This window comes from Tiliqua scincoides, chromosome 9 (assembly GCF_035046505.1).
Source record: "Tiliqua scincoides isolate rTilSci1 chromosome 9, rTilSci1.hap2, whole genome shotgun sequence".
Classification (NCBI taxonomy): Eukaryota; Metazoa; Chordata; class Lepidosauria; order Squamata; family Scincidae; genus Tiliqua; species Tiliqua scincoides.
In genome coordinates, this window is record NC_089829.1 from 12,834,372 (window position 1) to 12,862,278 (window position 27,907).

General features: G+C 47.0%; 1 protein-coding gene and 1 pseudogene across 5 annotated transcripts in view; one reads left to right on the forward strand and one right to left on the reverse strand.

The window, feature by feature from the left end:
• Nucleotides 1-20,109: 20,109 nt before the first annotated feature.
• On the reverse strand, nucleotides 20,110-20,229 carry LOC136660763 (5S ribosomal RNA; annotated as a pseudogene).
• A 3,397-nt stretch (nucleotides 20,230-23,626) lies between these two features.
• Nucleotides 23,627-27,907, forward strand: part of TP73 (tumor protein p73) — a 56,240-nt gene continuing 51,959 nt past the window's right edge. For 3 of the 5 annotated variants that reach the window (XM_066636732.1, XM_066636736.1, XM_066636737.1), the window contains exon 1: nucleotides 23,627-23,860. In XM_066636732.1, coding sequence (XP_066492829.1) covers nucleotides 23,642-23,860 — 219 coding nt within the window. In that variant the 5' untranslated portion in view covers nucleotides 23,627-23,641. The remainder of the gene's footprint in view (nucleotides 23,861-27,907) is intronic. The other 2 variants (XM_066636735.1, XM_066636733.1) reach the window with 2 other exon arrangements.

The following is a 27,907-nucleotide window of genomic DNA, read 5'->3' on the forward strand; positions in this document are numbered from 1 at the left end:
CAGTTACTCTCCCCCTGCTAAATAAAAGAAGAGCACCCACTTAAAAAGTGCCTCTTACCCAGTTAGCACAAGCATTAATTATACTCTGCATCTGCAAGACATCTGCAAGATGGATCTGAAGGCCTTAGGAGTGGACCTCAACAGGTGGGAAACCCTGGCCTCTGAGCGGCCCGCTTGGAGGCAGGCTGTGCAGCATGGCCTTTCCCAGTTTGAAGAGACACTTGGCCAACAGACCGAGGCAAAGAGGCAAAGAAGGAAGGCCCACAGCCAGGGAGACAGACCAGGGACAGACTGCACTTGCTCCCAGTGTGGAAGGGATTGTCACTCCCGAATTGGCCTTTTCAGTCACACTAGATGCTGTTCCAGAACCACCATACCAGAGTCTTTCGAGACTGAAGGTTGCCAACAATAATTATACTCTGCTTTTCAGCCAAGGTTAGCTACCAAAGAGACCTATGATTAAAATTCAGCAAAAGATGTCATGGAATGAAATAGCTCAGTGATTGAGCGCCTGATTTCCACGCTGAAGGCCCCAAGTTCATCCCTGGCAGTATCTCTGGGAAAGACCCCCTGTCAGAAACCCTGGAGAGGTATGTAGCATGTAGCATCAGCATGTAGACTGGGAAATTAATTCCACTGTGTCCAATGGGATTTAGGGCCCAATCTTGAAAAATGTGCGCCGGCTCACCACTGGCGTGCGCTGTAGCAAACACGCCATAAGGCATGCCGGCAATTAGCACTGGCCCAACGCTGGAGCTGGCCCAGCACAAACCCATGCTGGGCCAGCACCAGTTGGAGGCTGGCAGACCACTGCCCAGCGCTCACACAGAGCGCTAGGTACGGAGAGGTGTGAGGGTGTGGGGGGAGGCTTTCTGGGATGCGGGAAGGCATGGTGGGGGAGGGAGCATGGCGGGATTGGCGGAACTGATCAACGGATCCATTGCCCTCGTCACCTACCTAACACAAGGTGCCAGCTAAGTAGCCCTCCCCCTGAGGAGGTGTCAGGTACCACCGCCACCTGCCCAGCATGCTACTGGGATGCCATGGCAGCCATTTTGGTGCTGCAGCAGCCCTGGGTGCTGGGCAACTTAGGATTGGGCTGTTACTCTTAGGAAAAAGTGCACAGGCTCCTCCTGCTTACCCAGTTTATTCCTCTGGTGCACTTTCATATAAGACCATATACGTTTCCTGCAGAAGGCCCAAATGCCCAAATTGATTTTAACTGTGTTATTATGATGTTGGATGTTGTAGGCTGTGAACAGATTTTGAAAACAAAGAGCAAGAAATGCATGATATAAATGCCTGAAATTTGTTACAAAAAATCACTTGGGACACTGCACCTAATTCAGGGCACTGCATTTCAAGGACATTAATAAGTTGGAACAGGTTCTGAGGAGGGGACAAAAAAAGATGGTGAGGGGTCTGGAAACAGCAGTCCTATGAGGAATGGTTAAAAGAGCTTGGTATGGTTATCTTGGAGAAGAGAAGCCTAAGGAGAGATAAGTGAAGTGTCTGAAGTGTGGAGGAGAAGAAAGTGGTGGTCTAGGATAGGGGTGCCCAAACCCCGGCCCTGGGGCCACTTGCGGCCCTCGAGGCCTCTCAATGCAGCCGTCAGGAAACCCCTAGTCTCCAATGAGCCTCTGGCCCTCCAGAGATTTGTTGAAGCCCGCACTGGCCCGATGCAACTGCTCTCAGAGCGAGGGCGACTGTTTGACCTCTCGCGTGAGCTGTGGGATGAGCGCTCCCTCCACTGCTTGCTTTTTCATGTATGTGATGCAGTAGCGGCAGCAAAGAAAAGGCCAGCCTTGCTTTGTGCAAGGCCTTTTATAGGCCTTGAGCTATTGCAAGACCTTCATTCATTCATATAAGTTCATCTTTAATATATTCATTTATGTAAACTTAGGTAATTTATTCAAATTTTAAATGTAAATTAATTCTTTTATTCCCGGCCCCCGACATAGTGTCAGAGAGCTGATGTGGCCCTCCTGCCAAAAGCTTTGGACACCCCTGGTCTAGAAGAGAAGGGAAGCGTCACTAAGGGGGTGTGGACCCACTGGGTGACATGTACATGGGGGGTGACACCACTACTCACCAAAAATTTTTAAATCTTGGTTCTTTCAAATAATACGATCATGTTATATTTCCTTCTATGTGTAATTTTATGCAGAATGCAATGAAACAAACGGTGTGGAAATATCTATCAAAAGTTATAGCAAAAAACAAGCGGAGCAGGGCAATGGTGCATCACCACACCCAATGCCCAGGGCATTGCCCTGCCAATTGCATGGGAGGTGGTCTGGCACTCCCACACTGGTGACGTAAACCCTAGTGACGCCACTGAAGGGATGTAAGTGGTACCATTATTATGTAAAGTGCATATTAGCTTTTAAAAAACAACAACAACAAAAAACCCAGTGTGTAATTAAACTGTGGAACTCCTTGCCACAGGATGTGGTGATGGCATCTGGTCTAGATACCTTGAAAAGGCAATTCAACAGATTGCTGGATGGAAAGTCCATCACAGGTTACAAGCCACAATGACTAGATGCAACCTCTAGGTTAGCACTGACCTATCTCTGAATGCCAGCTGCAAGGGAGTGGTGACAGGACAGAGGTATCTTATTGTCTATGTGCTCCCAGAGGCATCCAGTGGGCCTGTATCCACTGTAAGATACAGGAAGCTGGACTAGATGGGCCCTTGGCCTGATCCAGCAGGACTCTGCTTATGTGAGTGAGTGAGGGCGCAGTCCTAACCACCTTTCCAGCACCAAGGTAAGGGCAATGCAATTCCAAGCTAAGGGAACAAACATTACCTCACCTTGAGAAGGCCTCCATGACTGCCCCCCAAATGCAGGATGCAACATGTGCCCAACTGCCACAGCTGTGCCAGTGCTGGAAAGTTGGTTAGGATTGTGCCCGGAGTGATGAAAGAGAGTTCAGTGAGTTCTACTCCAAGCTAAGGGTGTATAGGATTGCAGCCTTAGAGCCCAATCGTGTGCTCCGCGCCATGCCTTCGTGGTGCGGACCATAGTTGAAACGTGCCGTAAGGCATGTTTGTGGGGCTTACCGCCAGCCTCCTGCTGGAGCTGGCTCAGCTCTGGCTGGCACTGAGCCAGCGCACAGCGGGCACCTGGGTTCTGCAGCTCGGTGGTCTCCGTGACCGTTGGGCTGCGGAATGGGAAATGGGGGCATGGTCAGAGATGTGGGGGAGGTGTTCCGGGGAGGGGGGAGGGAGGAGGGGTGGTTTGGTGCGTGGGGGAGGCGTTCCGGGGGGCAGGGGAGAGGTGGATCTGCGGAGCTGAGCTCTGCAGGATCCAGGGCGCTCGGGTAGGGCTGCTCACCCTACATGAGTGCCTTCACTTTAGCGGTGACGAAACAGTCGCCGCTAAAGTGAGTAGCCCTATTGCGGGGCTGCTTCCCTTACTCGGGGGAAGGGGACGAACATCCCTTTCTCCCAAGGAGCCTCCCGCGGTAGCGTGGGAGGCGTTGGATCCGGCAGGAGCCCTCCATGGCACCGCCGGGTCCCGCAGCTCCGGGCAGCTCAGGATTGGGCTGTTAGTCTTTTTAGCTGTGCTGGGTGAACCAGTGCAAGCATTGAGACAGGAACAATGGTTGCCTATCAGAAGCTACAAAGGTGGATCCAGAGCTGTGAAAGAAAGGACCCAGTGGCCATGGAAAGCAGGAGACACAATGGTTGACAGTTTCTGTGTGAAGTTAACCAAGTGAGATAAGCGCACTGATGATTATAGCCACAAAGATAGGTGACAACACTGCCCTTCTGGCTGAGCCAAGTGAGCTTGCAATGCACTCAGCTGAGAGACCCCGACCTCTGCCTGAGTGGAGGTAAAGAACAATTCCAAATTATTACTGTAAATTAAAAGGTGGTTGGTTGCCAAGTATTGCAGGCACCACAATGCACTGTGTAAGGGACCCCTCCCACTCTCCATCAGAGTCATTCTAGGTAGCGCCTGCAATACTTAACACGCCACCCACCTGCTCTGTAGCTATGCTACTGCCTGCCCCCCATAGATACTACTACTACCACCAATACCATTAACCAAGCCACGTGAACCGTCTGATGTGGGTGGGCCTTCAGCCAATGCCCTACCTGGCCAACCTCCAACAGACAGCCCATCAAGTGTCAAGGACAATCCCTGCCCTTCACCTCCTACCCTACACATTCCATTTCTCCCCTGCTTTCCAACCATCTTTTTGCTTGACTTCCAAGTCCCTGAAAAATCAAAAAGGGTAGTCTCTGTCATTGATTGCATGGGAAGCTATAGATAGTGCAGGGCAGGCAGATGTCCATTCAAACAACTAATTTAAGATTTATACAGGTGCAGCCTATTTATACACTGATTTTTTATCTGTGAATTTGTCTCAGTGCAGAGTGGGGTGGGGGAGCCAAAAGTCACACACACCTTTGCCTCCTTTGCCCTGCACTGGCATCTCGATCCATTTCCAGGCAGCCCAAAACACTGCAAAAAGACTCTGCCTCGCCCAGGCAGAGAAATAGTCCTGGAGCCCTGGAAGAGGTTCCCCTTGCAAAGGAACAGTAACACTCCTGGAGCCCCTGAGCCAGCAAAGAGGCTGAAGAGGGGAAGGGGGGGCCGAAAATCTCTGTAGCCAGAACACATGCAGCAAGGTGGAGCGCTCACTCACTCACTCATTCACTCACTCACTCACACACGGGCAGGTGTGGTAGCAACAGAGGGGATTGCTTAAAAAAACCCAGGGAGTGTTTGCCAAATCCCCCCCCCTCCCATTGAGATGGTGCAGGCAATCACCAACACAAGCAACCCGCCCCCCATGGTGCAGGCTATCACGGACACAAGCAAGCCTTCCCATCCAGGAAAGCATGAGATATAGCCTACAATCCTCTCCACACTTTCCCCATTCCAGTCAATGGGGCTTACTTCTGAGTAGAAACGCATAGGGCTGGACTCTTAAAAGATCAGCATCCCGTGTGAAAGAAGCCGGGCAGCTGGCAAGGGGAGGGCTAAGTACTGAGCGGGATTGATAACAGCTGCCTTAGTTTCCTTCCATCTGGAAGTGTCAGGCTGCAGTGTATTTGCGTAACTCTATGGAATTTAGCACAACACCTTTTTTGTTAATCGCGCCGAGTCATGGAATGGAACTAACGCGGATAAATAGGCTCCACCTGTATACCACTTTTCAACAAAAAAAGTAGTACACAAAGGATGCAATCCTAATCCCTTATGTCAGTGCTTTCCAGGACACCATTTTAAAAGGTGCCTCTTAGCCCAGTTAGCAGGGGTCAATAAAATACAGTCAATTTATTATCTAGGCACAGCATCATTTATTTCCTTTTGTAGTAGTCATTTGGGGCTCTCTCTCTCTCTCTCTCTCTATCTATCTATCTCTATCTCTGCACAGGTGTCTTTACGGTACAGATCTCTGTAACCTACCATGATCCACCTGGGAAATAGATTCCTGCCTTCCCAAAGCGATACCTTGGAACCAAGTCCAAAAGATCCCATTCTGCTGCCAGTACAAATCTGTCTGTTCAATGGGCTGGTTGTATGGCATGAGACTCTCTTGCCAACAGCATTCTTTTCTTTTCTTTTCCCCAATTCTGGATGGAGAATTAAATCTGGCTCAATGTAATGCTGCAGAAGGACACCCACTCTGTACTCCACTTCTCCACTCCCCCCCAGCGAGAACCATTGGTACTGTCCAATACATCAGCGGGCAAGTTGAGGCCTGCCGTTTCCTTTAATGAATAGTCATGAGAGTGCGAAAGGGGTGGGCATGAGTTTTGTTGTTAGATGCAGCTAGATGACAGAACTAAGGTGGCAGGGGAGGGGGGGGAAGAGAAGCAAGCAAAATAGCCAGCCAACTGCACCCAAGTACTCAGCCCCACAGCTCTGCGCTGCCCTCTCCCCCATGCACACTCCACACGGTGTCACCTGCTCCCACTGGATCCCACTTAATGCCCCGGCTGCTCCATCTTCCACCTTTGACCCCCATGACTCCGGCAGCAAGACAGTTCCCTCTTGCTTTTAAACCCCAGGAAGACTAAAATGCTGTACGTTAGCAACTCAATGCAGCACTACAACACGGTAGGTGCCCCCTTTCTTCTCTCGCAGGACTCAGTGTGTGAAGGGACTCATGCTTCGGCTTGGCCAGGGCACCTGTGGCTTTGTGAGGCATGCCAGGTTTTGCTTGAGGCAGCATGTGAGAAGGGGAGGGTGGGGTGGGGGGAACCCAGAACTGAGTTGGGTTCACTTATTGACACACAGGGAGAGGCATTGGTTCTCCTCTAGCAGGGTTGCTGGTGCTCAGGGCATTGGGTGCACAGGAGGGAATCTGGTCCCTTTCCAAACCATAATCAGGGCAAGGATTGTGGGCTTGGTAACTTTCCCTCTCCGATATGATACACAGATCTTGTTTTTTTGTGTACTTCAGCGGAGATGCGAGAGGGCTTTATTTATTTATTTAATATATCCCCAGCCCCACATGTCAAATTCTGATTGTTCATCTGCGGCATACCTTCCCCACTGATGTTCATCTTCTAAGGACTCTGGGAGGGAGGAAGGGGGACGAAAAATGACTCGAGGTGAAGGCTTTTAGAGGGAAATTTTTTTTGGGGGGGGAAGCAGGATCAAAGGTGCGACACACCTGCAATTTGAGCGTGGCTGACCCAAATCACAGGGACTTCATTGTTGCTCTCTGGAGCTTGGCATCCAGCCATGCGCAGCCACTGTGGCAATACAGAAGGGATTGTGAGACTTAATATTTCGATTTACCCAAGCCGGAATCCCCCACCTGACCTTTAAAACTACGACACGCTGTGCTTGTCCACATTTCCCAAGAATGTTGTTGAGCATTCTGGTATATCAGCACTGAGCTTTTAAGGAGGGTCAGTTGTGATGCGCTAGAACACTCCACTAAACTCTTGGGATATGTGGATAAGTGTGCCTTGCCATCATCCAAGGAAAAGCACCCACTAGATGCAACTGATGAATGCTTTGGATTCCCCCCCCCCCCCAATAACCACTAATCACAATGTCCTGATATAGAGAATTTAAAAGTGCCTGTTGCTCTTACTTAATGGATGTCCCGTAGGAATCAAGATTGACTTATAACTCAGTGCATTTGTCTTAGAAATCAGGTGCTTGCTTGCTGCAGTACAAGTATATTGGTTTGTGCACTTCTCATTGTTGTTTAATGGTATTTTAATATTATATTATTGCTTACAGGGATGCTATTAAAGGGATGCTATTGTAATCCTAACATTTGCTCAGGCATAAGCGAGGCATGGAATTCAGTGAGGTTTCCATACAGGTGCTTAAGATCCGGTCTCAGATCTCTGAAATGACACCCACAAGCAGGATAATTTCACAGAAATTTTTCTTGGCTTAACAAGCTTTGAATCTGAAGCCACATTTATTTTATATATAAAAATTTTTTATAGAATTTTTCTTCTTTGGTTTTGGTGCCAAGAAAATGCTGAACTGTTAACGAACCACACACCAATCTCTTAAAGTGCGCAGACATTTCAATAAAGTTGTCAAGAACATATGGGTACATTGCCAATGGCGTGATAAAAAGGTGTGGGGGGACAACCTCAACTTCCTGATGCCCCGCTCCAATGCACGGACTAAATACAATTACTTTCACAGGAAATAAATTTCTCCTGTATCTGTCCTTGAGGCTAAGGCCAGATGCAAACATACCTGGGAGTAAGTCCCATTAAACTCAGTGGGGCTTACTTCTGAGGAGACATGCTGAGGATTGTGCTGTTAATTCAACAGAGACAGGAAGGGTGTATTACCTTCTGCAATAGCTCTTATGAATTATAACTGACAGCACCTCTGTGTCATAACAGAGCCAACCTATTTCATTTTTTGCAAATTCTCTTTCTCTTCCCCTCTGTGTATGCATTCAACAGCCAACCTGAGAACACCATATCATGTACCTGATTACATGAACTATAATGCACTAAAGCTTATGTCAAAATAAATTAATTTTTTAAGGTGTCACAAGGTTTTTGGATGTCTTTACAGCCACAAACTAACATGGCTACCCCTCTTGGAATTCTGGATTAGTTGATGTCAGTGTACTTACAGGGAAGGCAGCAACTCCCTTCTGAGTAAGCCTGGTTAGGATCTGGTTGTGAACCTAATATTCAAGATACTGCCGTAGATGTTTGGAGCCTTAACAAAACCCTTGTGCTCAGTTCTTCCCTTGATGGTGCATTTTAATGGATTTACTCATTGCTGTAATTGGCATGAGTCAGGGTAGATGCCACAGATCTTGTGTTATGTACCTGTGTTTTCTGTAACCTTAGGAGATAATCACTGCGATATCAAGGAGTCTGAGTAACTGCGTTATCTTCAATTTACCTAACCTAACTGCAATTGCCACAGTTAAGAGCGGAGTGCTGCTCTGAGCAATAAAAGCTGCAATCCTATAACGCTTTCCTGGCAGTAAATCCCATTGAACACAATTGAACTTACTCCTATGTAGACATGCATAACCATGACAGAAAGTTGGTCAGTGACAACTGGCCAAGTTCACTGGAAGTTCTTGTTTGAAAGGGGAAAAGGGTTCCCCCCTCCCCGAAATGGCAATGATAATGTCCAAAATGCAAAAAAAAAAAAAAAAAAAAGTTGACTTATAGCAAGCAATGTAGGTCAATGGGAGAGTCCCTGTTTTGCATGCAGAAAGTCCCAGGTTCAATCTCTGGCAGCATCTTCAGGTATAGCTGGGAAAGAACCTCATCTGAAATCTGAGTTGGCCCAAACATGAGACCAATTGAAGCTGTCACATTAGGCAGCAGACTGGTGGCGGTGCCCATCTGTCTGCCAGCTTACCTCCACTGCTCCTCTTCCTCCTTCCACTCCCTGGATTGGAAAAAAAAAAGAGGAAGACAAAGAGAAATAGGAAATATGGCAGGCAGGAGAGTGCTGAGCTCAGACATGGGAGAGTGGGAGGTGCAAAGCATTGCAATTACTGGCCCTGCCACAGTCTCTCATGCAGTCAGGCAATCTTCTTCATTGAGGTTTTCAAGCAGAGGCTGGATGTATACCTATCAGGGATGGTGTAACAGATGCCTGCACTGAGTAGGGTGTTGGACTAGATGACCTTCAAGGTCCCTTGGATCTAACATGCTATGATTATATGTAGACTTTGGGGCTCTTATACCATGCCCAATTTCCCTCCTTTTCAATTTGCTTAACTTCCTGCCTTATGAAGAACACAAATGTTCACAACTTCATCCCATTTGATATTTTAAACATCTATAAATCCTCTTTCTTCCAAGTAGCACAGGGGCACCCCTCCTTCTATTCTCACACTATTTCTGCAAGGTTTTCAGACTTAAGGGTTGCCTCCCCCACCAATCTTAAATTCTGTTCTGCCTTATTTAGCTCCATTTTCAACCATTCCAAGAGGCAGCAGAAGAGACCCCCAGCAGCAGCCACTGGAAAAAGTGCCATGCTTGGGGTGAATAGGGACAGTTGCTTTCCCCTTGCTAAATGGGACACTTCTTACAGTGGCCAAACAACCCTGCAGGAAGCATATAGTTGAGGATTATTGCGGGAGGGGGAGAGAATCCAAGTCCTGGGACCTACAGCAATAGCGGTTACATTATCAGGAGCCCTGATAGACCTTAGTGGGGAAGCTTCATCAGGCTCAGGAGGAGGCAAACTGAAACATTGGCCTAAGGGCACTGGTTAATGTCTGAGGCAGCATTTTCAATCAGTGTGTCATGGCACATTGGTGTGCCGCGATTGGTCCACAGGTGTGGTGTGGAAGTTTGGGGGAGGGTCATTGATTACTAGGGCCATTGGGGGATGTGAGGCCGCCCTCCCCCAGCAGCACAATGTGCCTTGTCAATTGTCAGAAAAGTGAATGTATGCCTTGAAAATTTAGTGCTTTGTCAGTGTGCCATGAGATGAAAAAGGGCTGAAAATCACTGGTCTAATGTTAGCCATTCTCTTTCCCAGGAGCTATTGAGAGACAGTGTGTAGCTTATATCACATTAGGGCTATGATCCTATATGCCAGATAAATTTAGCTGGGAAGAAGTGAGATTTATTTCTGAATAGACATGCGTGGGTTAGCATATACCACTTCTAGTTTTCCGGGGGGGGGGGGGAGGAGTTATATTTGTTCTAAAACTATTAAAATCCTCTTCAAGAGTTTGAGATGAAGTGCACCAGCATCCAATCACTGTATCTTTACATGAATTATAAGAAGATCCAAAGCTGGAATAAATAGCAGAAGAAGAAAACACTAAGAAATTTTACATTTTTGGTGCTGTATATCTGTAGTGGGGCATGGTGGTGGAAGGTGGGGGCTTCTCATTTCAAACAGTACACTATTCTCTTGGTCTCTCATTTGGTCTCTCATCTCAGCGACTAAGATGATTACGGGGCTGGGGCACCTTCCTTACGAGGAAAGGCTACGGCGTTTGGGCCTCTTCAGCCTAGAAAAGAAACGCCTGAGGGGGGACATGATTGAGACATACAAAAGTATGCAGGGGATGGACAAAGAGATGCTCTTTACACTCTCACTTAACACCAGAACCAGGGAACATCCACTAAAATTGAGTGTTGGGAGAGTTAGATCAGACAAGAGAAAATATTTCTTAGTGTGTGGTTGGTCTGTGGAATCCTTGCACAGGATGTGGTGATGGCGACTGGCCTGGACGCCTTTAAAAGGGGATTGGACAAGTTTCTGTAGGAAAAATCCATTACGGGGTACAAGCCATGATGTGTATGTGCAACCTCCTGATTTTTGAAATGGGCTATGTCAGAATGCCAGGATGAGGTCTCTTGTTATCTGGTGTGCTCCCTGGGGCATTTGGTGGGCCGCTGTGAGATACAGGAAGCTGGACTAGATGGGCCTATGGCCCGATCCAGTGGGGCTGTTCTTATGTTCTTATTTTTGAACATTTGAATTTTGTAGAGATTTTCAACTTTATTTTAAAAAGTTTACAAAGTGTCAACACAAGGATAAATGTATCAGGGCTGGCCCATCTATGGGGCTCTCTGCTGCTTGAGATGACCACTTCAGGCTGGCAGGGTGTGCCCACCTCTGTGTGCCACTCATTACCTGTTTCTCCCCCTCCCTGAGCTGAAAAAGGAAGAGAGGAATGGAGCAGAAGAGATTGGTGAGCTATAAGAGCATTGGATATCTGACACTCTAGCCCACCGCTCTCCCCCACACTTCATCCACAGCTTGGTCCCTTCCCTTTCCAATCCAGGGAGAGGGAGAAGCACAGGCTGGCACAGCACCATGTAAGAGGGGGGCAGGATCTGACATGCCGGATAGACTTGGGCTGGCCCCGATAAACACTTTGAAACCAGGAAAGACCCGTAAGAATTTATGTTCCACCTTTCCATCCCCTGACTGTCAAGATTGTTCATAACAAACCTGAAAAATGGTCAATTAAAAAAATTAAAAAGACAGCCAAGTATAAAAACAGGATGAAACAAACAAAAGAGCACGTGGCAAACAGTTAGAAGCTGTACAAGAGCACAATTAATTTAGCCCAAAGGCTTTCTTTAAAAGTTTTGGCTACCAACCAGAAAGTGAGCAGTGAGGTAGACGTGCTCAGTTCTTTGGGGAGGACATGTTATCCCTCTCATCACTACCCACCACACTTCAGGCAGTGGTGGTGATGGGATGGGTCTTTGACATGACCTCCATAAAAGCAAGCAGGCAAGCTCAGGAGGACGTCACATTTCATATAAGTGGAGGTGTGATTTTGCAGTTTTATTTTTTCACAGACTTTTTTTTTTACAGAATGGTTTTTTGACAAAATGGTGCAGAAACAGTGTTGTGTATTTTTATTCCAAAGCAGGGGGATCCAAAGGGGGGGGGGCTATGAGTGTGTGACCCCCCCAAACTGTGGCGCCAGCAGGGAAGGGTGCCCACTGGGTTGCAGAACAGCCCAAGCATGACTGAGAGCCCAGGTTTACCCAGCAGGTTGATCTGGGCTCTGGGTGGGAGCCCTGGTCTATCTGCCCAGCAAACATCAGCCACAGAGGTCTGTTTGACCGGTAGCCCGAGTCTACCCTCCTGGAAGAGGTGGCTCCAGAGGGCAGTTGGAATGGGAATCAAAAGTTACAGCCAAAAAACCTGCAGGGGCAGAGTATCACCAAGCCCACCATCTGGAGCATTGCCCTGCCTACTGCATGGGAGTTGGTTCATCATGGGGGTGTCACGCTGGTCTTCTACACTAGGTGAACCAAACCCTAGGACACCACTGATGCAGTGGTTGACTTCTGAGCCAATCAAAGTTTCCAGACTTTAACAATCCAATCCTATCCTATCTCACATAACACCAGAACCACATAACACCTATCTCACATAACACCATAATCCTATCTCACATAACACCAGAACCAGGGGACATCCACTAAAATTGAGTGTTGGGAGAGTTAGAACAGACAAAAGAAAATATTTCTTTACTCAGCATGTGGTCGGTCTGTGGAACTCCTTGCCACAGGATGTGGTGATGGCGTCTAGCCTGGACGCCTTTAAAAGGGGGTTGGACAAGTTTCTGGAGGAAAAATCCATTATAGGGTACAAGCCATGATGTGTATGTGCAACCTCCTGATTTTAGAAATGGGCTATATAAGAATGCCAGATGCAAGGGAGGGCACTAGGATGAGGTTATCTGGTGTGCTCCCTGGTGCATTTGGTGGGGCCACTGTGAGATACAGGAAGCTGGAATAGATGGGCCTATGGCCTGATCCAGTGGGGCTGTTCTTATCCATACTTTCCTGGGAGTAAGCTCCATTGACTCTAATGGGACTTACTTCTGAGTAGACATGCATAGGATTGGACTGTAAAACAACATTGTGATAGCCCAATCTGTGACTTTACAAGGGGTTGAGTGACGGATTGCGGCAATGCCCAGTTTCTCCAGGAGGAGAGAAAGCCCCTATCTACCCAAGAACTGGTGTTACAAAGTGGCTGATATACTGATTAAAGCTATATTAAAGCAATTTTTATCATTTTTTAAAGTGATTTAATTTATAAAATGGCACCCTTGGAATAAAACACATAACCCGTTTTACACTGATGCCCTAAGCCTTCCCTGCTTTGAAGCTTGCCTCTCCTATCAATTCATCCAGGCCAGGGGTGTCAAACATAAGGCCCGGGGGCCAAATGCGGCCCATGGAAGCTTTTTATCCGGCCCTCAGGCTTTCAGCTGCTGAGCAGTGCTGAGGTGTTACTGCTAAAAGGACAGCCCCCACGAAAACTGGGTTCTCCCATATCTTGAATATGATAAAGATTTGCCTGTTTTTTCTTCTGTCATTTGTAGTTAATGAATTCCTAAGTGAGAAAAAGTGCTTATTTTTGGTTATGAGTTGTTTAATGACATCACTTCTTGCCTAACGACATCACTTCCGGCCCTCAGCAGGCATCATGAATGCCATTTGGCCCTCGGTATGAAACGAGTTTGACACCCCTGATCCAGGCGAACCACCTCTTGCCAGCCTCAGTCTTCTCTGTCTGGAAAATGGACACAATACTTACTTTACAGGGCGGTGGTAAGGAGAACAAGCTCACATATGTTAAAGCACTTGTAACATATGAAAGTGTGTTATTAGTAGTAGCAAGTGCTTATTATTACTGCCATTTTTAATAACACAAGTATCCTGGATAAGGCCCCAAGCCCCGTCCTTGGAGTTTTTCCAAGGGGAGACTAGATGATCTCCAAGGTAGCTTGTGATTCCAGTCTTGCACTCTGTTTTCCACAGTGGCCCACCAGTAGTCTTTGGAAAGCCTATAGGTAGGAGATTAAGGACCAAATCCTATCCAGTTTTCCAGTGCAGCTGTGCCAATAAGGCATCCCCTGCATTTTGCAGTGGGAAGGCAGTCACAGAGGCCACCTCAAGCCCCTTACCTCGGGGCTGCATTGTAGCTGCATCGGTGCTGGAACCCGAAGTCAACTCTCCTGCCATTGCTTTTTTGCAACTTGTCTTCAGAGATAGACTGCCTCTGGATATGGAGGTTTTCCTTCATGCCACTAAGTTGAGGCACCTACAAGGCTCCCAAGGCCAAACACCATAACTTGTAAACAGAATTAACATGAGAAAGAACATGGACCAAGCAATGAGCACATGGCTGGGTTCACAGACTGAAATCGGCAGCAAAATTATTGATTGGGCTGCTGGGGATCCCTCTCTTGGAGAAACCCCCAGATCTCTTTTGCGGCAAGGGAAAGCATTCCGGGACAGGCATACGAAAAGGACAAAAGAGGATTTTTCCACAAGCATATTTTTCGGGGAGAAAAAGAGGTATTTTTTCCGTTGCTGCAAGTCAAGTCTTGTCCCACATTCCAACTGTTACTCACTGAACACAGATGATACTGTGGGAGCCGCACACTGGAGGTCTCGCTCGACATGGATGGTTCATGTGGGTACATTTTTTAAACAAAAAAAAGTGCGCTATTACAGAGCAACATCAGAAAGTTATCCATGGGTGAGGTTCACAGATCCCAAGTTAAGACACATCCCTCAATTCCAAAGTCTGGGCAGTTTTAAGAAGTTAAGATTGATGGCATGTGGGTGAGGAGGGAAGGGTCGGGGGGGGGGGGGAGGCCTGCTTGGTTACTGAACAGCTTCACTGAAGAACCAAGTAAGAATAACTTTTTGTGGTTTTTCTATATATAATATTAATCATGCCACCCTCTGCTTCCTTGATGCTTTCCACAGTGCAAGGACACAAGTCCCTGTCCCTCAAGGCTTATAGCCTAGATTGTGGTGTCAAACATGAGGCCCTCAGGCCGGAGACAGCCTGCAGAAGCTCTTAATTTGTTCCATGTGATAATTGCCCTCCTCGCGCCACCCTCCCAGCAACACCACTTCTGCCAAGCCATTGCTTTGCAGTCCACCTCTCAGCTGCTGAGTTGCAAGCGTGACATTTTGGTAGAAGCAGCACTGCTGAAAGGGCAGCCAGCATGGCACACTTCTATACACACTTACCTGGGAGTAAGTCCCATTGAATTCAGTAGGACTTACTTTTGAGTTGACCCGCCTGGGATCGGGCTGTTCATTTCAGTGAAACACACACTAGGGATAAGGTGTGGCACATCCATTGTGTGAAGTGATTCGGCAACAGATGAGATGGTGGTCGATTCAGGTGCCCTTAGGGCCTGCCCCCTGAGCGTGGCACTCCCACTGCCTCCCTCCAGCCTGCCATGGATGCATCCTGCACTGGTGTGCTTTTCATGTACTCAGTGAACAGAAAGCGGTTCACTCATCTGCTTGCCTTGCTCCAGGTAAGTTCCTTCAGACACAGAAGTGCAGGAGGTCAGGTTTGATTGACAGACCCAGCCAAATCAAAGGAGTTCCATCGATCATGCAATCTGTTTTAATCAAACCAAGAACTCTGCAGTTCTGGCGCTGAAGGCACCACATGAGAAGTTCAGAGAGCTGCCCTTTTTGCTTTGTTTGGTAACCGTGCAAAGGCAGCAGACTGGAGGCACTGCTGGGGAGCATGCTGGCTCACACCACCACTGGAAGGCCTGGTGCCAAAGGATTCATGGAAAAGGTGGATTTTGAGAAGGAATTTGCAGGAAGTAAGTGAGGAAGCATTTGGCAAGCGTTCGCAGAGAGAGTTCCAGGCATTAAAGGCAGCAAGGGAGAAAGGACAGAGCTGTTGTCTGAAGGAGACCTTCGGATGGTTGCTAGTGTAACTGAAAGAGGGAAGATCACCAGCAGGAGGGTGAGAAGCTTAGGAAGGGGTATGGCCATGCAAGACTTCAAAAGTAAGAACCTTCTGCTGGATCTGCAGCTGGACAGGAAGGTCGACAGAAAGACAGGAGAGGAATTTTGGGCGGGGGTGGGTGGGTGCAGGATGGACCCATTTATGAGGTCAACTCAGCCAGTTGCCTCAGGCAACAAATCAGTGGAGGGGGGGCACCCATCTCTCTCCGTCTACTTGCCTCCACAGGTCCTCCTTCCACATTCTGCACTGGAAAAGGAAGAGGGGGCCCAAGAGGAAGAAGATGTGTGGAAGGGAGGAGTATGCTGTGCTAGAATACTGGAGAGTGGGTGGAGCAGGAACTGGTACATCAGTGAAAAGGAGGAGGCGGCATTTAGCATACCACCTCAGGAGGTCTTGGCAAGCCCTGGGGAGGCAACTTGGTCAGCCTGAGAAGAGGGGTGCATGGAATTAGCAACTCCTCTCTTGGATGCAATGCCAGGGCCAGATCCAAGGTCTCTCCCTTACCCCACATTCATCCATTTGTGCATCCACAAAGGAACAACTGTGTATCTGCAAAACCTGAGTTAGACCTGAATGTGCAAGAGGATTTCTGTTTGAACATAACTGCTTTTAAACTTTTTCACTGTATATTAGCCAGCTTAAGCATACCCCTGTCTCATAAAGAAAAGGTAGGATAGAATGTTTTAATAAAGAAATTAATAAAACGGATTTATAGGGAAGTAGAGATCAGAACACATCAGCCCCACTGAATCATTATAAATCTTTTCTAGTCCAGCACGCCATTTCCTTCTATAGCTCATCAGATGCCTCCAGAAAGTCCACAATCAGGGAACATAAGAACAGCCCCACTGGATCAGGCCATAGGCCCATCTAGTCCAACTTCCTGTATCTCACAGTGGCCCCACCAAATGCACCAGGGAGCACACCAGATACAAGAGACCTGCATCCTGGTGCCCTCCCTTGCATCTGGCATTCTGACGTAGCCCATTTCTAAAATCAGGAGGTTGCACATACACATCATGGCTTGTAACCCATAATGGATTTTTCCTCCAGAAACTTGTCCAATCCCCTTTTAAAGGCATCCAGGCCAGATGCCATCACTACATCCTGTGGCAAGGAGTTCCACAGACCCACCACAAGCGGAGTACAGTACTCTCCCATTTCTCCACAGTGGCCAATTTTCAAAGGTATACTACCTGTGAATATGGGAGTTCCATATATCCACCAAGACTAACAACCATTAATATACTTGTCACCTGTGACTCTAACCCACTTTCAAACCCATTTATTATGCTGTCTGCACATCCCTTGGCCATTGGCGCATCCTTGGGCAGCCAATGCCACAAATTCTGTGTGGTGTGTCTTTAGTCTGTCCCAAATCTCATGCCAATCAACTCCATTGCTGAATCCCAAGTTCTAATAGGACCCAAGAATGGAAACCAACCCACCCCCTCCTTCCATCTGAGAGCCACAGGCATGGCAGCAAACAAAGATATCCCCAAAATATTTGGCATGAAATGGAAAGTCCAGTACATTTCCTCCCCCCCCCCCCCGCAATGCAGGCAAGAATTCTCTTAAATAAAATAATCATAGAGTGGGAAACAGAGAGATCAAACCCCAGGCGCTCAGTTCCTCAAGGAAATTGAATCTCCTGCACAAAAGCTGTTTTGCAAAGAACTATGTGCAAGAGAAGGCTGTGTCCAGTGTTGGTGGCACTGACCACCTAGAGGACTCAACATATTCCTCTGCAGTTTAATTGAGCAATTGTAGGTGGGCAACAAACTAAATCTTCATGGCTGGTGGAATCCAACTGTTGACAGCTGGAGCAGACCACTGGGAAGCTGGCTGGAGAGAAAGAGAAAGACAGCAAACAATTGGGCCACACACAGCCTCTAACAGACCATGGACAGCTCCAACCCGCCCCAGACAGCTGCTCCACCAAGCTCGTCCCTGACTTACTGCTTCAATCACACTTTGCCTCTGGCCAGTGAAGCTCTGGATCAATGGTCCACCTCCAGATAAGGCAGTTCAGTTCCACAGTTTCTGGATTCTGCTGGTGCCTTGGGCAAGGATTTACAGGAAAGTTGTGGGACAGTCTGCAGAGTTTGGGGCAGCTGGCAAACAGGACTTCTCTGCTTTGCAGGAAGAACACTGCATCAAGGAGAATCTCATCCTTGGGTCCAGAGTGAAGCATGCTTCTCCTCTCCCTGCCTGAAAAAAGAACACTGTACTAAGAACTGGGGGCTCTTAGTAAGATCTGTTGCAGCACCAGGGCTGAGTGTACGACAAGTGTGCAGAGTTATGTCACTGTTCCAGTCTGGCTGTGGTCTGCAGGGATTGAGGAAAGCATCTTCCAGCCCCTACCATCCATTTTAAAACATTACTCCAGCCATTGATTGTAAGTGGTATTTGAGGGCCATTCAGTGAAAAGGCAGTGGCTAAGATCATACAAATATCCATCTCCAGGGTTCCAACTATTGAAGTCTGTATGACTGACTTCAGAGTTCACATTCCTCTGAGGCTAACACATTTGGGACTCCTTAGTTTTAAGTAAGACAGGCCGCAATCCTAACCCCTTATGTCTGTGCTTTCCAGCACTGGCATAGTGGTGCCGATGGGACATGTGCTGCATCTTGCAGTTGTGTGTCACTCACAGAGGCCTCCTCAAAGTAAGGGAATGTTTGTTCCCTTACCTCAGAGCTGCATTGCCCTTATATCAGTGCTGGAAAGCACTGACACAAGGGGTTAGGATTGTGCCCATAGATGGATAAAGATGGGGGTATGCAAGTGGGGCACAGTGCAATGAATCCGTCTGCCTCAAAAGGTGATAGACTATCATTGGAAGACCTTAAGCAGAGGCTGTATAGCCACCTATCAGAGGATGTTGTAGTTGTGGACTTCCTGAACATTAGCAGAGAGTGGACTTGATGATCTTGCGGCCCCTTCCAACTCCATGGTTCTATTCTAGCCTTTTACCACCCCAGCATTTCATCTTTTCCAGTGGTTTTTGCTGGTGTCTTTTGCATTTCTGTTTTAGACTGTGAGCCCTTTGAGGACAGAGAACCATTTATGGATTTGTTTTGCTTTGAAACATGCTCTGTGAACTACCTTTTGTTGAAAAGAGGTATGTAAATCATCTGGCAACCTTCAGTCTTGAAAGACTATGGTATCGCGCTCTGAAAGGTGGTTCTGGAACAGCGTCTAGTGTGGCTGAAAAGGGGAGTGACAATCCCTTCCACACTGGGAGCAAGTGCAGTCTGTCCCTGGTCTGTCTGCCTGGCTATGGGCCTTCCTTCTTTGCCTCTTAGCCTCAGACTGTTGGCCGCTCTTTCCTTGTTGTAGGACGTTTTCCTTGCACGAGTATGTAAATGTTCTTCTGCCATTCTACACTGAAATTCATGGTCCGCCCCTCTTCAGAACATTTCACTGACCAAGTACAACTGTCTCAATACATTATTATTATTGTTGGCAACCTTCAGACTATGGTATCGCATTCTGAATGGTGGTTCTGGAACAGCGTCTAGTGTGGCTGAAAAGGCCGATTCGGGAGTGACAATCCCTTCCACACTGGGAGCAAGTGCAGTCTGTCCCTGGTCTGTCTCCCTGGCTATGGGCCTTCCTTCTTTGCCTCTTTCTGTTGGCCAAGTGTCTCTTCAAACTGGGAAAGGCCATGCTGCACAGCCTGTCTCCAAGCAGGCCACTCAGAGGCCAGGGTTTCCCACCTGTTGAGGTCCACTCCTAAGGCCTTCAGATCCCTCTTGCAGATGTCCTTGTATCGCAGCTGTGGTCTACCTGTAGGGTGCTTTCCTTGCACGAGTTCTCCATAGAGGAGATCCTTTGGGATCCGGCCATCATCCATTCTCATGACATGACTGAGCCAACGCAGGCGTCTCTGTTTCAGCAGTGCATACATGCTAGGGATTCCAGCACGTTCCAGGACTGTGTTGTTTGGAACTTTGTCCTGCCAGGTGTCTGTATTTTCCTGTCTCAATACAGGAGTTGCAATAAGTTGTTCAGTTTCTTAGTTGGCCCACTTGCCATGTCACCTGGCACAACTCTGCTATACTTCTATAAAACTGCCCGTGTGATCATTACTGGACTGCCATATCAAGCTGCTAATTAAATAAGCAACTTTGACCACCACTGTGACAAAGAGAGGGACCTCTGTGGCAGGCTTCCATAAGCTCCATCTATCCACTACATTTTGAAAGAGGCACAGATCAGAAGAGCACAAGAAGAGCCCCTCTGTACTAGGCCCATCTAGTCCAGCTTCCTGTATCTCACAGTGGCACACCAGATGCCTCAGGGAGCACACAAAAAAACACGATACCTGCATCCTGGTGCCACTGTCTTATGGTTTGCAACCTTCAGTCTCGAAAGACTATGGTATATAGCCCTACAGCACCCGGTATTCCCAGGCGGTCTCCCATTCAAGTACTAACCAGGCCTGACCCTGCTTAGCTTCCGAGATCAGACGAGATCGGGCATGTGCAGGGTAACAGTTGCTATCAAGAACCCATCATGGCTTGTAACCAGTGATGGACTTTTCTTCCAGAAAACTGTCCAATCCCCTTTTGAAAGGCATCTAGGCCAGATGCCATCACCACATCCTGTGGCTAGGAGTTCCACAGACTAATTACATGCTGGTAAAGAAATATATTCTTTTGTCTGTTTCAACTCTCCCCACACTCAACCTCAACTGAATGGGACCTGCACATTAATAGGGAATTAAAATGTTGCTTAACCACACAAGACACCTTCTGATGGCAGCTAAAAGTGTCACTGTAAATCTTAGACTATCTGCACAAATAAGTTTCTCCATCTGTCCTTTTTCTTCATCTAGGGCTAAAAAAAGTAGAAACCAATTCTCTGCTCCCCCCTCCCCTGGCCTTGATTGCATAAGCTCCCAAACCTGGAGTGTCCCAAGCAAAGCTTTCTTTTCTTGCCATTGAGAGCTACTCAAGGACCATGTTATCTGGACCATTAATCTCTGCAGGCTACAAGCCAAGATGGAGAGTCACAGCCTCTCCCTACCAATTTCCTGGCCTGCCAGATTCCCAGGGTAGATTTCAATATCCCTTGGCCTCTCCAAGGAAATAATTAGCGGCTACCAGGAAAAGTGGGCTTCTTTATGATAACTCCGTTGAAGGTGGGACTTCTGGCATGACAGAACCCTCAAATCTGCCAAGACCCTTTAATTCCAGCAAACATGACTCAAAGATTCTCCCCTCCATTTACACATATTTGTCCCAGAATCCCTGCTGCTGCTACCATCTTTGTGGCTTCTCCAGGATGTGTCTGACTGTGGTTCAAAAGTCCTTTACCTTTAAGAAAGGGATGCAGCACAATGGTTCAGCACCACTTTGCATTCAGAAGATCCCAGGTCCAGGTCAGCTGGGAAAGACCCTTTACTGAAACCCAAGAGTGATGCTGCTAGTCAGTGTTTGACAATACTAGCTACGCGGGCCAAGAACTGGTTTTGTGGAAGGCAGCTTCCAATGTCATACAAGCTATCTCCTTTGTCTTACTGTTCCTGAATTAATTCTCACTCATCATATTGCTTTGCACCTTCAACTCATCTGCTTGTTGCTGCTCCATCCTCAAGGAAATGGAATTTTTCCAGATAAAAGTGCAGGATTTTGAAATTGGAATATTACATTGTATGACTCCATTTCCTGCTATTGATAACCAGGGATTTTAAATGTTCCAGTTGCCTGATCCACCGTCTGCCTCCCCAGGAATGTCTGGGAGGGACATAAAGAGGGGTATAAATTTGTAAATAAATATTAGACCTATGGCATTCAGTAGGAGTTGGGGGGTCAAATGCCATGCATTTTCAATCCCACAGGGAACATAAAACTGCTCTGCTTCAAGTGATTCATTGCCCCCCCCACCATCACTTTTGGCACCCCAAAATGAGCACTTTAAAGAGGCAATCAGGCTACAATTACACACTGCCTAAATTCTGTATACCTACATGACCCCCTAGACCAGCCCATGAATAGTCTGCAGGTCTGCCATGAGAGCTTGGGGAAGGGTCATTTATTAGTAAGGCTATCAGGAGATGTGAGCCCCCCCACCAACATCATGGTGTGCCTTGTCAATTGTCAACAACCGATGGTGTGCCTTGACAATTTTAGTATCTTGTCAGTGTGCCAAGAGACAAAAAAGGTTGAAAACCACTGCCCTAGACCCAGTGAGGCATGCTTTTAAATATACAGATTATGGGATTGGCCCCTGCTACCAATATTTTATATACTAAGATGCCTAAACTATACTGCCTAAACTATGCCAGTCCCCTGGGTCTCAGATGCAACTGAATTAGTGTGCCATCAGCCTGGAATAGAGCTTGTGATTTCCAAGTTCTGGGTCGGCAATTCAGTTCTCTTATAGTATTTTAAGACAAGAATACAGCCATGTGGAGGAAGGCAGTTGAATCAGAACCACTGGTGCTGGGGAAGTGAGGGGGTTCCCTTCCTTCCATGCCAATTTCTCAAGCCATGCTGCTGTCCTCTCTCCCCAAGCTATTTGCCCCACACTGCAAATCGTAGAGTTATATACCAGAGTAGGGATGGTGTAGTGGTTCTGGTGCAGGACTTCGACCTGGAAGATCCAGATTCAAATCCTCTCTCATCCATGAGAAGCTTCCCATGTAAACTTGGGCCAGTCACTTAGCTCTCAACCTCATCTACCTCACAGGGTTGTTGCGAGGACCAAAACTACACCACCCCCAGCTCCTTGGAGGAAAGGTGGTATAAAAAAAAAAAGTGAAAATAAAATAGCTGCCTTGGAGGACTTGCTAGTTGGTGGCAGTGCTGGCTGCATCCCTAGCAGCTTCTTAAGGTAAGGTTGGGGAAAGACCCTCTTCTAAAACCCTGGAAAGCTGCTGCCAATCATGTCTGACAATCCTCAGCTGTCCGGATCACAGGTCTGACTCTGGGCAAGAAAACTTCTACTGTCCTTATCTGCAGAGTTTTCTCCTGCAAAGCAAACAGGGGGGTGGAGGGGGGGGCAGCAGAAGGGCATTTCAACTGGGGAAAGCATTAACACCCTTCTCTCTACCACCCTTTAAAAAAAAGAAAAAAAACAATAGAAGATTGCTCTTTGTAGGGTTGGTCACCAATGTAAATGAGTACAGTCACCTCTTTAAAAGGCAAAAAAAAAACAACAAAAACCCATACAGTGATCTAATCACAAAACTTTTAGAATTCCAAAAACCATTGAGGGCAGAGGGGCAGGGCCAGTGCTATCATTAGGGCCCCTAGGGCACAGAGCTCAGAGGGGCACAGTTTCATGCAGATTAGTTTTTTTCTTAACTGGTAGGAAATACAACTCACAACCTATATATATTTTTTTTCAGTTTTAAAGGTAAATACCGCAACAGTGCTATGAAATATAATTCGTGATGGAGTCTTATGAAAAATATTTATACTTTGTGTTTTTTTTTGAAAATTGAAATTGGCAATTTTTGGTGGGGGTGTGTGTGTGCCTTGCCTAGGGCACAAAACAGCCTGGCACTGGCCCTATTCTTTACTAAATGCAATTCTCTCTTTGCTAAAAGGCATTCAAAGTCCAGCTCTGGCCTTGCACTTTGTCTCCAGGAGGTCAGTCTGTCAAGAGTATCCACTTCTTTTTACAAGTGGTGACTTGTTTGCAAACCACACACCTCTTTTTTTTTTTAAAGGCAGGACAGCCACAGAACCCCAGAAAGGTATTCCCCCCCTCCCCCCTGGTGTCTCCAGCAGGCTGCCCCTTTAAGATGCTTGTAATAGGACACCAGGATAAGTTGTACTGGAGAGAGCGCCCAGGTATCTAGGCCTTTTAACTGACACTTTTGATTTTTTTCCTCCCTCTCTTCCACCCTCCTTTCCCTCCTCCCCCTCTTTCCCTTCCTCCAGTCCCAGTTTAATTTGTTGAACGACAGCATGGATCAGAGCACTGACAGCCGAGCTACCTCTTCCAGCCCTTATAGCTCCGAGCACGCCTCCAATGTCCCCACGCTCTCACCCTACTCGCAGCCGAGCTCCACCTTCGACACCATGTCCCCAGCGCCTGTCATCCCATCTAACACGGACTACCCAGGCCCGCACCACTTTGAGGTCACCTTCCAGCAATCCAGCACAGCCAAGTCTGCCACCTGGACCGTAAGTTATGTGTCTTCTTCACTTTGGGGGTCTCTGGCGGTTTCCACACCACACGGTGGCCCATCGCCAGCAGGGCACAAATGTGAAGTGCCAGGATCGCCCTGAACTTATGTATTTATAGCGGATGCTAAATTTGGACCCGGCGTTTGTCCGCCGCAGATATTGTAACTTTGGGACCCGCAAGTTTGTCTCACAATCTCTGCCTTTCCCAAACTCGCAGGCAGCTGTGTTGGTCCATCAGAAAGAACACACAAGTTCAGGTAGTGTTTTATGTAGGACTGGCCAAAAGCAAGCAAAAAACAAAACAAAACCCTGGCAAGCTTTTGAGTTCTACAGATTTCTTTGTCCGACAGCTGGTAAGTAAGAGGATGGGGGGGGAAGGGGGGAATCAGGCTGGAGGAGCCCCAAACTTTAGCAGTTTGGAAAATCTAAAGACAGAATTTATGCATTTTCCTGTAGACTTGAATCGGCCTCTGGGAGGTGCTGGACTGTTTCAGTACTATCTGGCAGCCGAGGAGTTCTGTAGGACTCAAAAGCTTGCTTTAAAAACACACTGACTTTTAGCTGATTCTAAATTAAGCATTAACTTGCTTGGGTTATTTTTTTCACAGTTTATACTACATTTCCTCCCAGGAGCTTAGGGTGGTATGCATGGTTCCTTCCCTCCTTTTTGTCCTCGCACAACACCCCTGTGAGGTAGGCGAGGCTGAGAGATAGTGACTGGCCCCAGGTCACCCAGGAAGCTTTGTGGCTGAGCGGGGATTTGAACTGGGATCTTGCAGGTCTAAGACCAACTCCTGAACTACTACACCGTCCTGGCTGTCTGTCTCTGCCATCCTCACTAGCATATACATTTTACGACAGCTTTGAACTGACAATTCAAAACATAGCCAGGATATGGTTAGAAGCTGCCAGTTGTTACTGCCAGCCCGGTCAGTCCCTGCATAGGAAGCTTCTTGAGATCTGTCTTCTATGCTACTTTGGGTTCTGGGATTTTAGATATGTTTAAAACATTTCTGCCCAACGGTAGATATATGCAACAGGGACTAAATGCGTACACCTGAGAAGCAGGCAGAAATGAGTTATTTAAGAGCAGGTTCTAAATACTTCCAAGTGACTTCAAATCTCAGTCCCCAACATTCCTTCACATTAAGAAACATTAACGTTTCACTGTAGAGCTGGCTTTTCTATCCCTCTGCAATTGCAGAGCAATCTATATGGGGTAATCTTTGCAATCTACATGGGGCTTCCACAGCAGTGTTCCCATCCAGACACTGACTAGATTAGCTTTAAGGAAAGGAGCTGAATCAAGGGCCTTCAGGCTATATCTCTGTCATTGTTAACAGATGGAATGCAGGAGAAGGCATCCAAGATGGCAGGGAGAACATTTGCAGTTGGGGTACACAGAAAAAGATCTTTACTCCTAGAATGGGGGATTATATCTAGGTCAGTGTTTTTCAAACTGTGGGTTGGGAGCCAATTCAGGTGGGTCCTCATTCATTTCAATGTATATTTTATTTTTTAATATGACTTGATGCTATCATGGCATGTGCTATGTATATTCTTTTAATAAAGATAGTAAATGGGACTTACTCCTGGGTAAGAACACTGGGTAGAACACTGTCTGTTCTAGTGGCTGTCTGCTGGTATTCATTTGCATCTTTTTAGATTGTGAGCCCTTTTGGGACAGGGAGCCATTTAGTTATTTGATTTTTCTCTGTAAACCGCTTTGTGAACTTTTAGTTGAAAAGCAGTATATAAATACTGTTAATAATAATAATAATAATAATAATAATAATAATAATAATAATAATAATAATAATAAGTGTAGGTAGGATTGCTCAAAACTTTCCTGCTTGGTGTCACTTCAAGTCATGACATCACTTCTGCTGGGTCCTGTCAGACTCTCATTCCAAAAAGTGGGTCCTAGTGTTAAATGTGTGAGAACCACTGGTCTAGGTAATACACAATGATGTGTATATTGCATTGATCTATCCCTTCCATTTATTTTCTGCTGTGCAATAGAAGACACAAATAGAGGGGTTCCCAGGCAGTCTCCAACTAGATCTAAAAGATATGCTCAGCAAGGTGGGGATACTTTTTGTCCTCAATGCACACCTGAGATCGCAAAGGTCCGTTTTGTTACGAGCAAGAGGAGGAAACCAATACACAAAAATGCAAAGAAAGCAATTTCAGTCTAGTTACTTAACTGCACCGGGGCAGGGGAGGGGGCCTGCTTAGCCAGCCCACCAGCAGTGTCCCCAGGTGCACTCCCTGTATGAATGGCTGCCACGCACATGGTACACAGAGACATTACAGTATACCCTGCAGGAACAGGGTGGAACAGAGCCTCCTTTTGCAGGCTGCACCCACTGTAACTGAATAGCAAATGTGACTGCATTCTTGGGGAGTCCCAAGGAACAGAGAGGGGTTCTGGCCTCCAATCCATTGGTCAACTAAGTCCCCTCTTGATTTCCCCTATATATGTGCATGGTTTTCATTCAACCCTGCAGAAAGAAAAGCTTCACTTGCATTGCTGGAAAGGCAAAAATGACCCTGCACTACTAACCCAATAGCCCCACTCACAGTTATTCTGTAGGGAATAGAACACGTCTCTGTGTGCAGACATCCTCAAAGTGTAGAGGTGTCAACTGATGCAAAAACTTCAGCCTGGCCTGTTCCTGTACCTTTGAGGATAGGCAAATGAGAAGCCACCAAGCAAAGTCTGTTCAGCAAGGAGGAACTTCCACAATGTGGCTCTAAACAAGGTAGCTGTTAGAGGGATAGTTACAGAAATCAGTTTGAAAGTTGGCAACCTGATAAAAAAAGCCCCTTCTCTCCTCCCACCTCTTGCTAGTAGTGATTCATAACCCTAGTACTTATTCAGATCCTGGCTGAAGCCAAATGACTTGTGCAACATCCTTCTGGTACCAGATGCACTCAGATGAACTCTTCATCAAACAGAGCCAGTTTCAGCTCAGCATTAGAATTTCGGTTGATTTGGAGTAAGAGACCCCACTTTTAAGGAGGCGATTGGAGCTAGCATGCTCTATGTTACTCAGCTGAATTGACCCTTTTGTGGGTTGGGACCAGGGTTATCCCAAGACCTCCTGATGCCACGTATTAAACACTGCCAGCTTCTACGCCTCTCACTCTCCAGGGTTCTAGCTCAGAACTCTCCCCCTCTCCACATTTCCTCTCTATCTTCCTCTTCCTTTTTCTATCTTCTACTCTCTGAATGGAGAGGAGCAGTGGAGCTAAGTAGGCAGACATAAATTAGTGCCCTTCACTAATCTGCATGCCTGATGCAATCACCTCAGTTAGCCTCATGGATGGGCCAGCCCAATGAACTAGGTCTATTTGAGCAATCCCTAGATGTGCCAATTCTGAGATCAGTAATTACTGAGAAAATAATTAAGTTCAAATCATCTTGTCAACACACAACACCATCAAGTCAAAGTGTTCAACCATTTGTTGGAAGTTTAGCAGTGGCAAACCACAATATGAAGGCAGAGAAAGTCCTCAAGGACAATATTAGCCCCTCCTTCTTATGAAGCAGATTAAAAAAAAAAAATAGGAGTCCTTGATAAAGTCACTGTAAGTGTAAATCAAGAGAAGTCCCAGTCTAGAAAGATGAACACTCAAATCCTAACCCACTTTCCAGCACTGGCATAGCAGAGACATCATCATGGGACATCATCCTACAGTTGGGCAGCACTCATGGAGACCTCCTCAAAGTAAGGGAACGTTTGTTCCCTTATCTCAGAGCTACATTGCCTTTCTGTTGGTGTTGGAAAGTGGGTTAGAACTGCACCTTAGATTAGTTTGTATTCTCATCAGAGACAACATAAAGGGATTTTCAAAATTGTGCAAGAATCACCACGAAGTTGGGGTCCCAGATGTACTACAGAGACACCTGAGCAGATGAATGAGTCAGAGGAACCTTTCATTGACATCACATTCCTCTTCATGTCTACTCAGAAGCAAGTCCCCATTGTATTCCTAACAAGTGTGCATGGGATTGCAGCCTTAGTCCAGTTAATGACC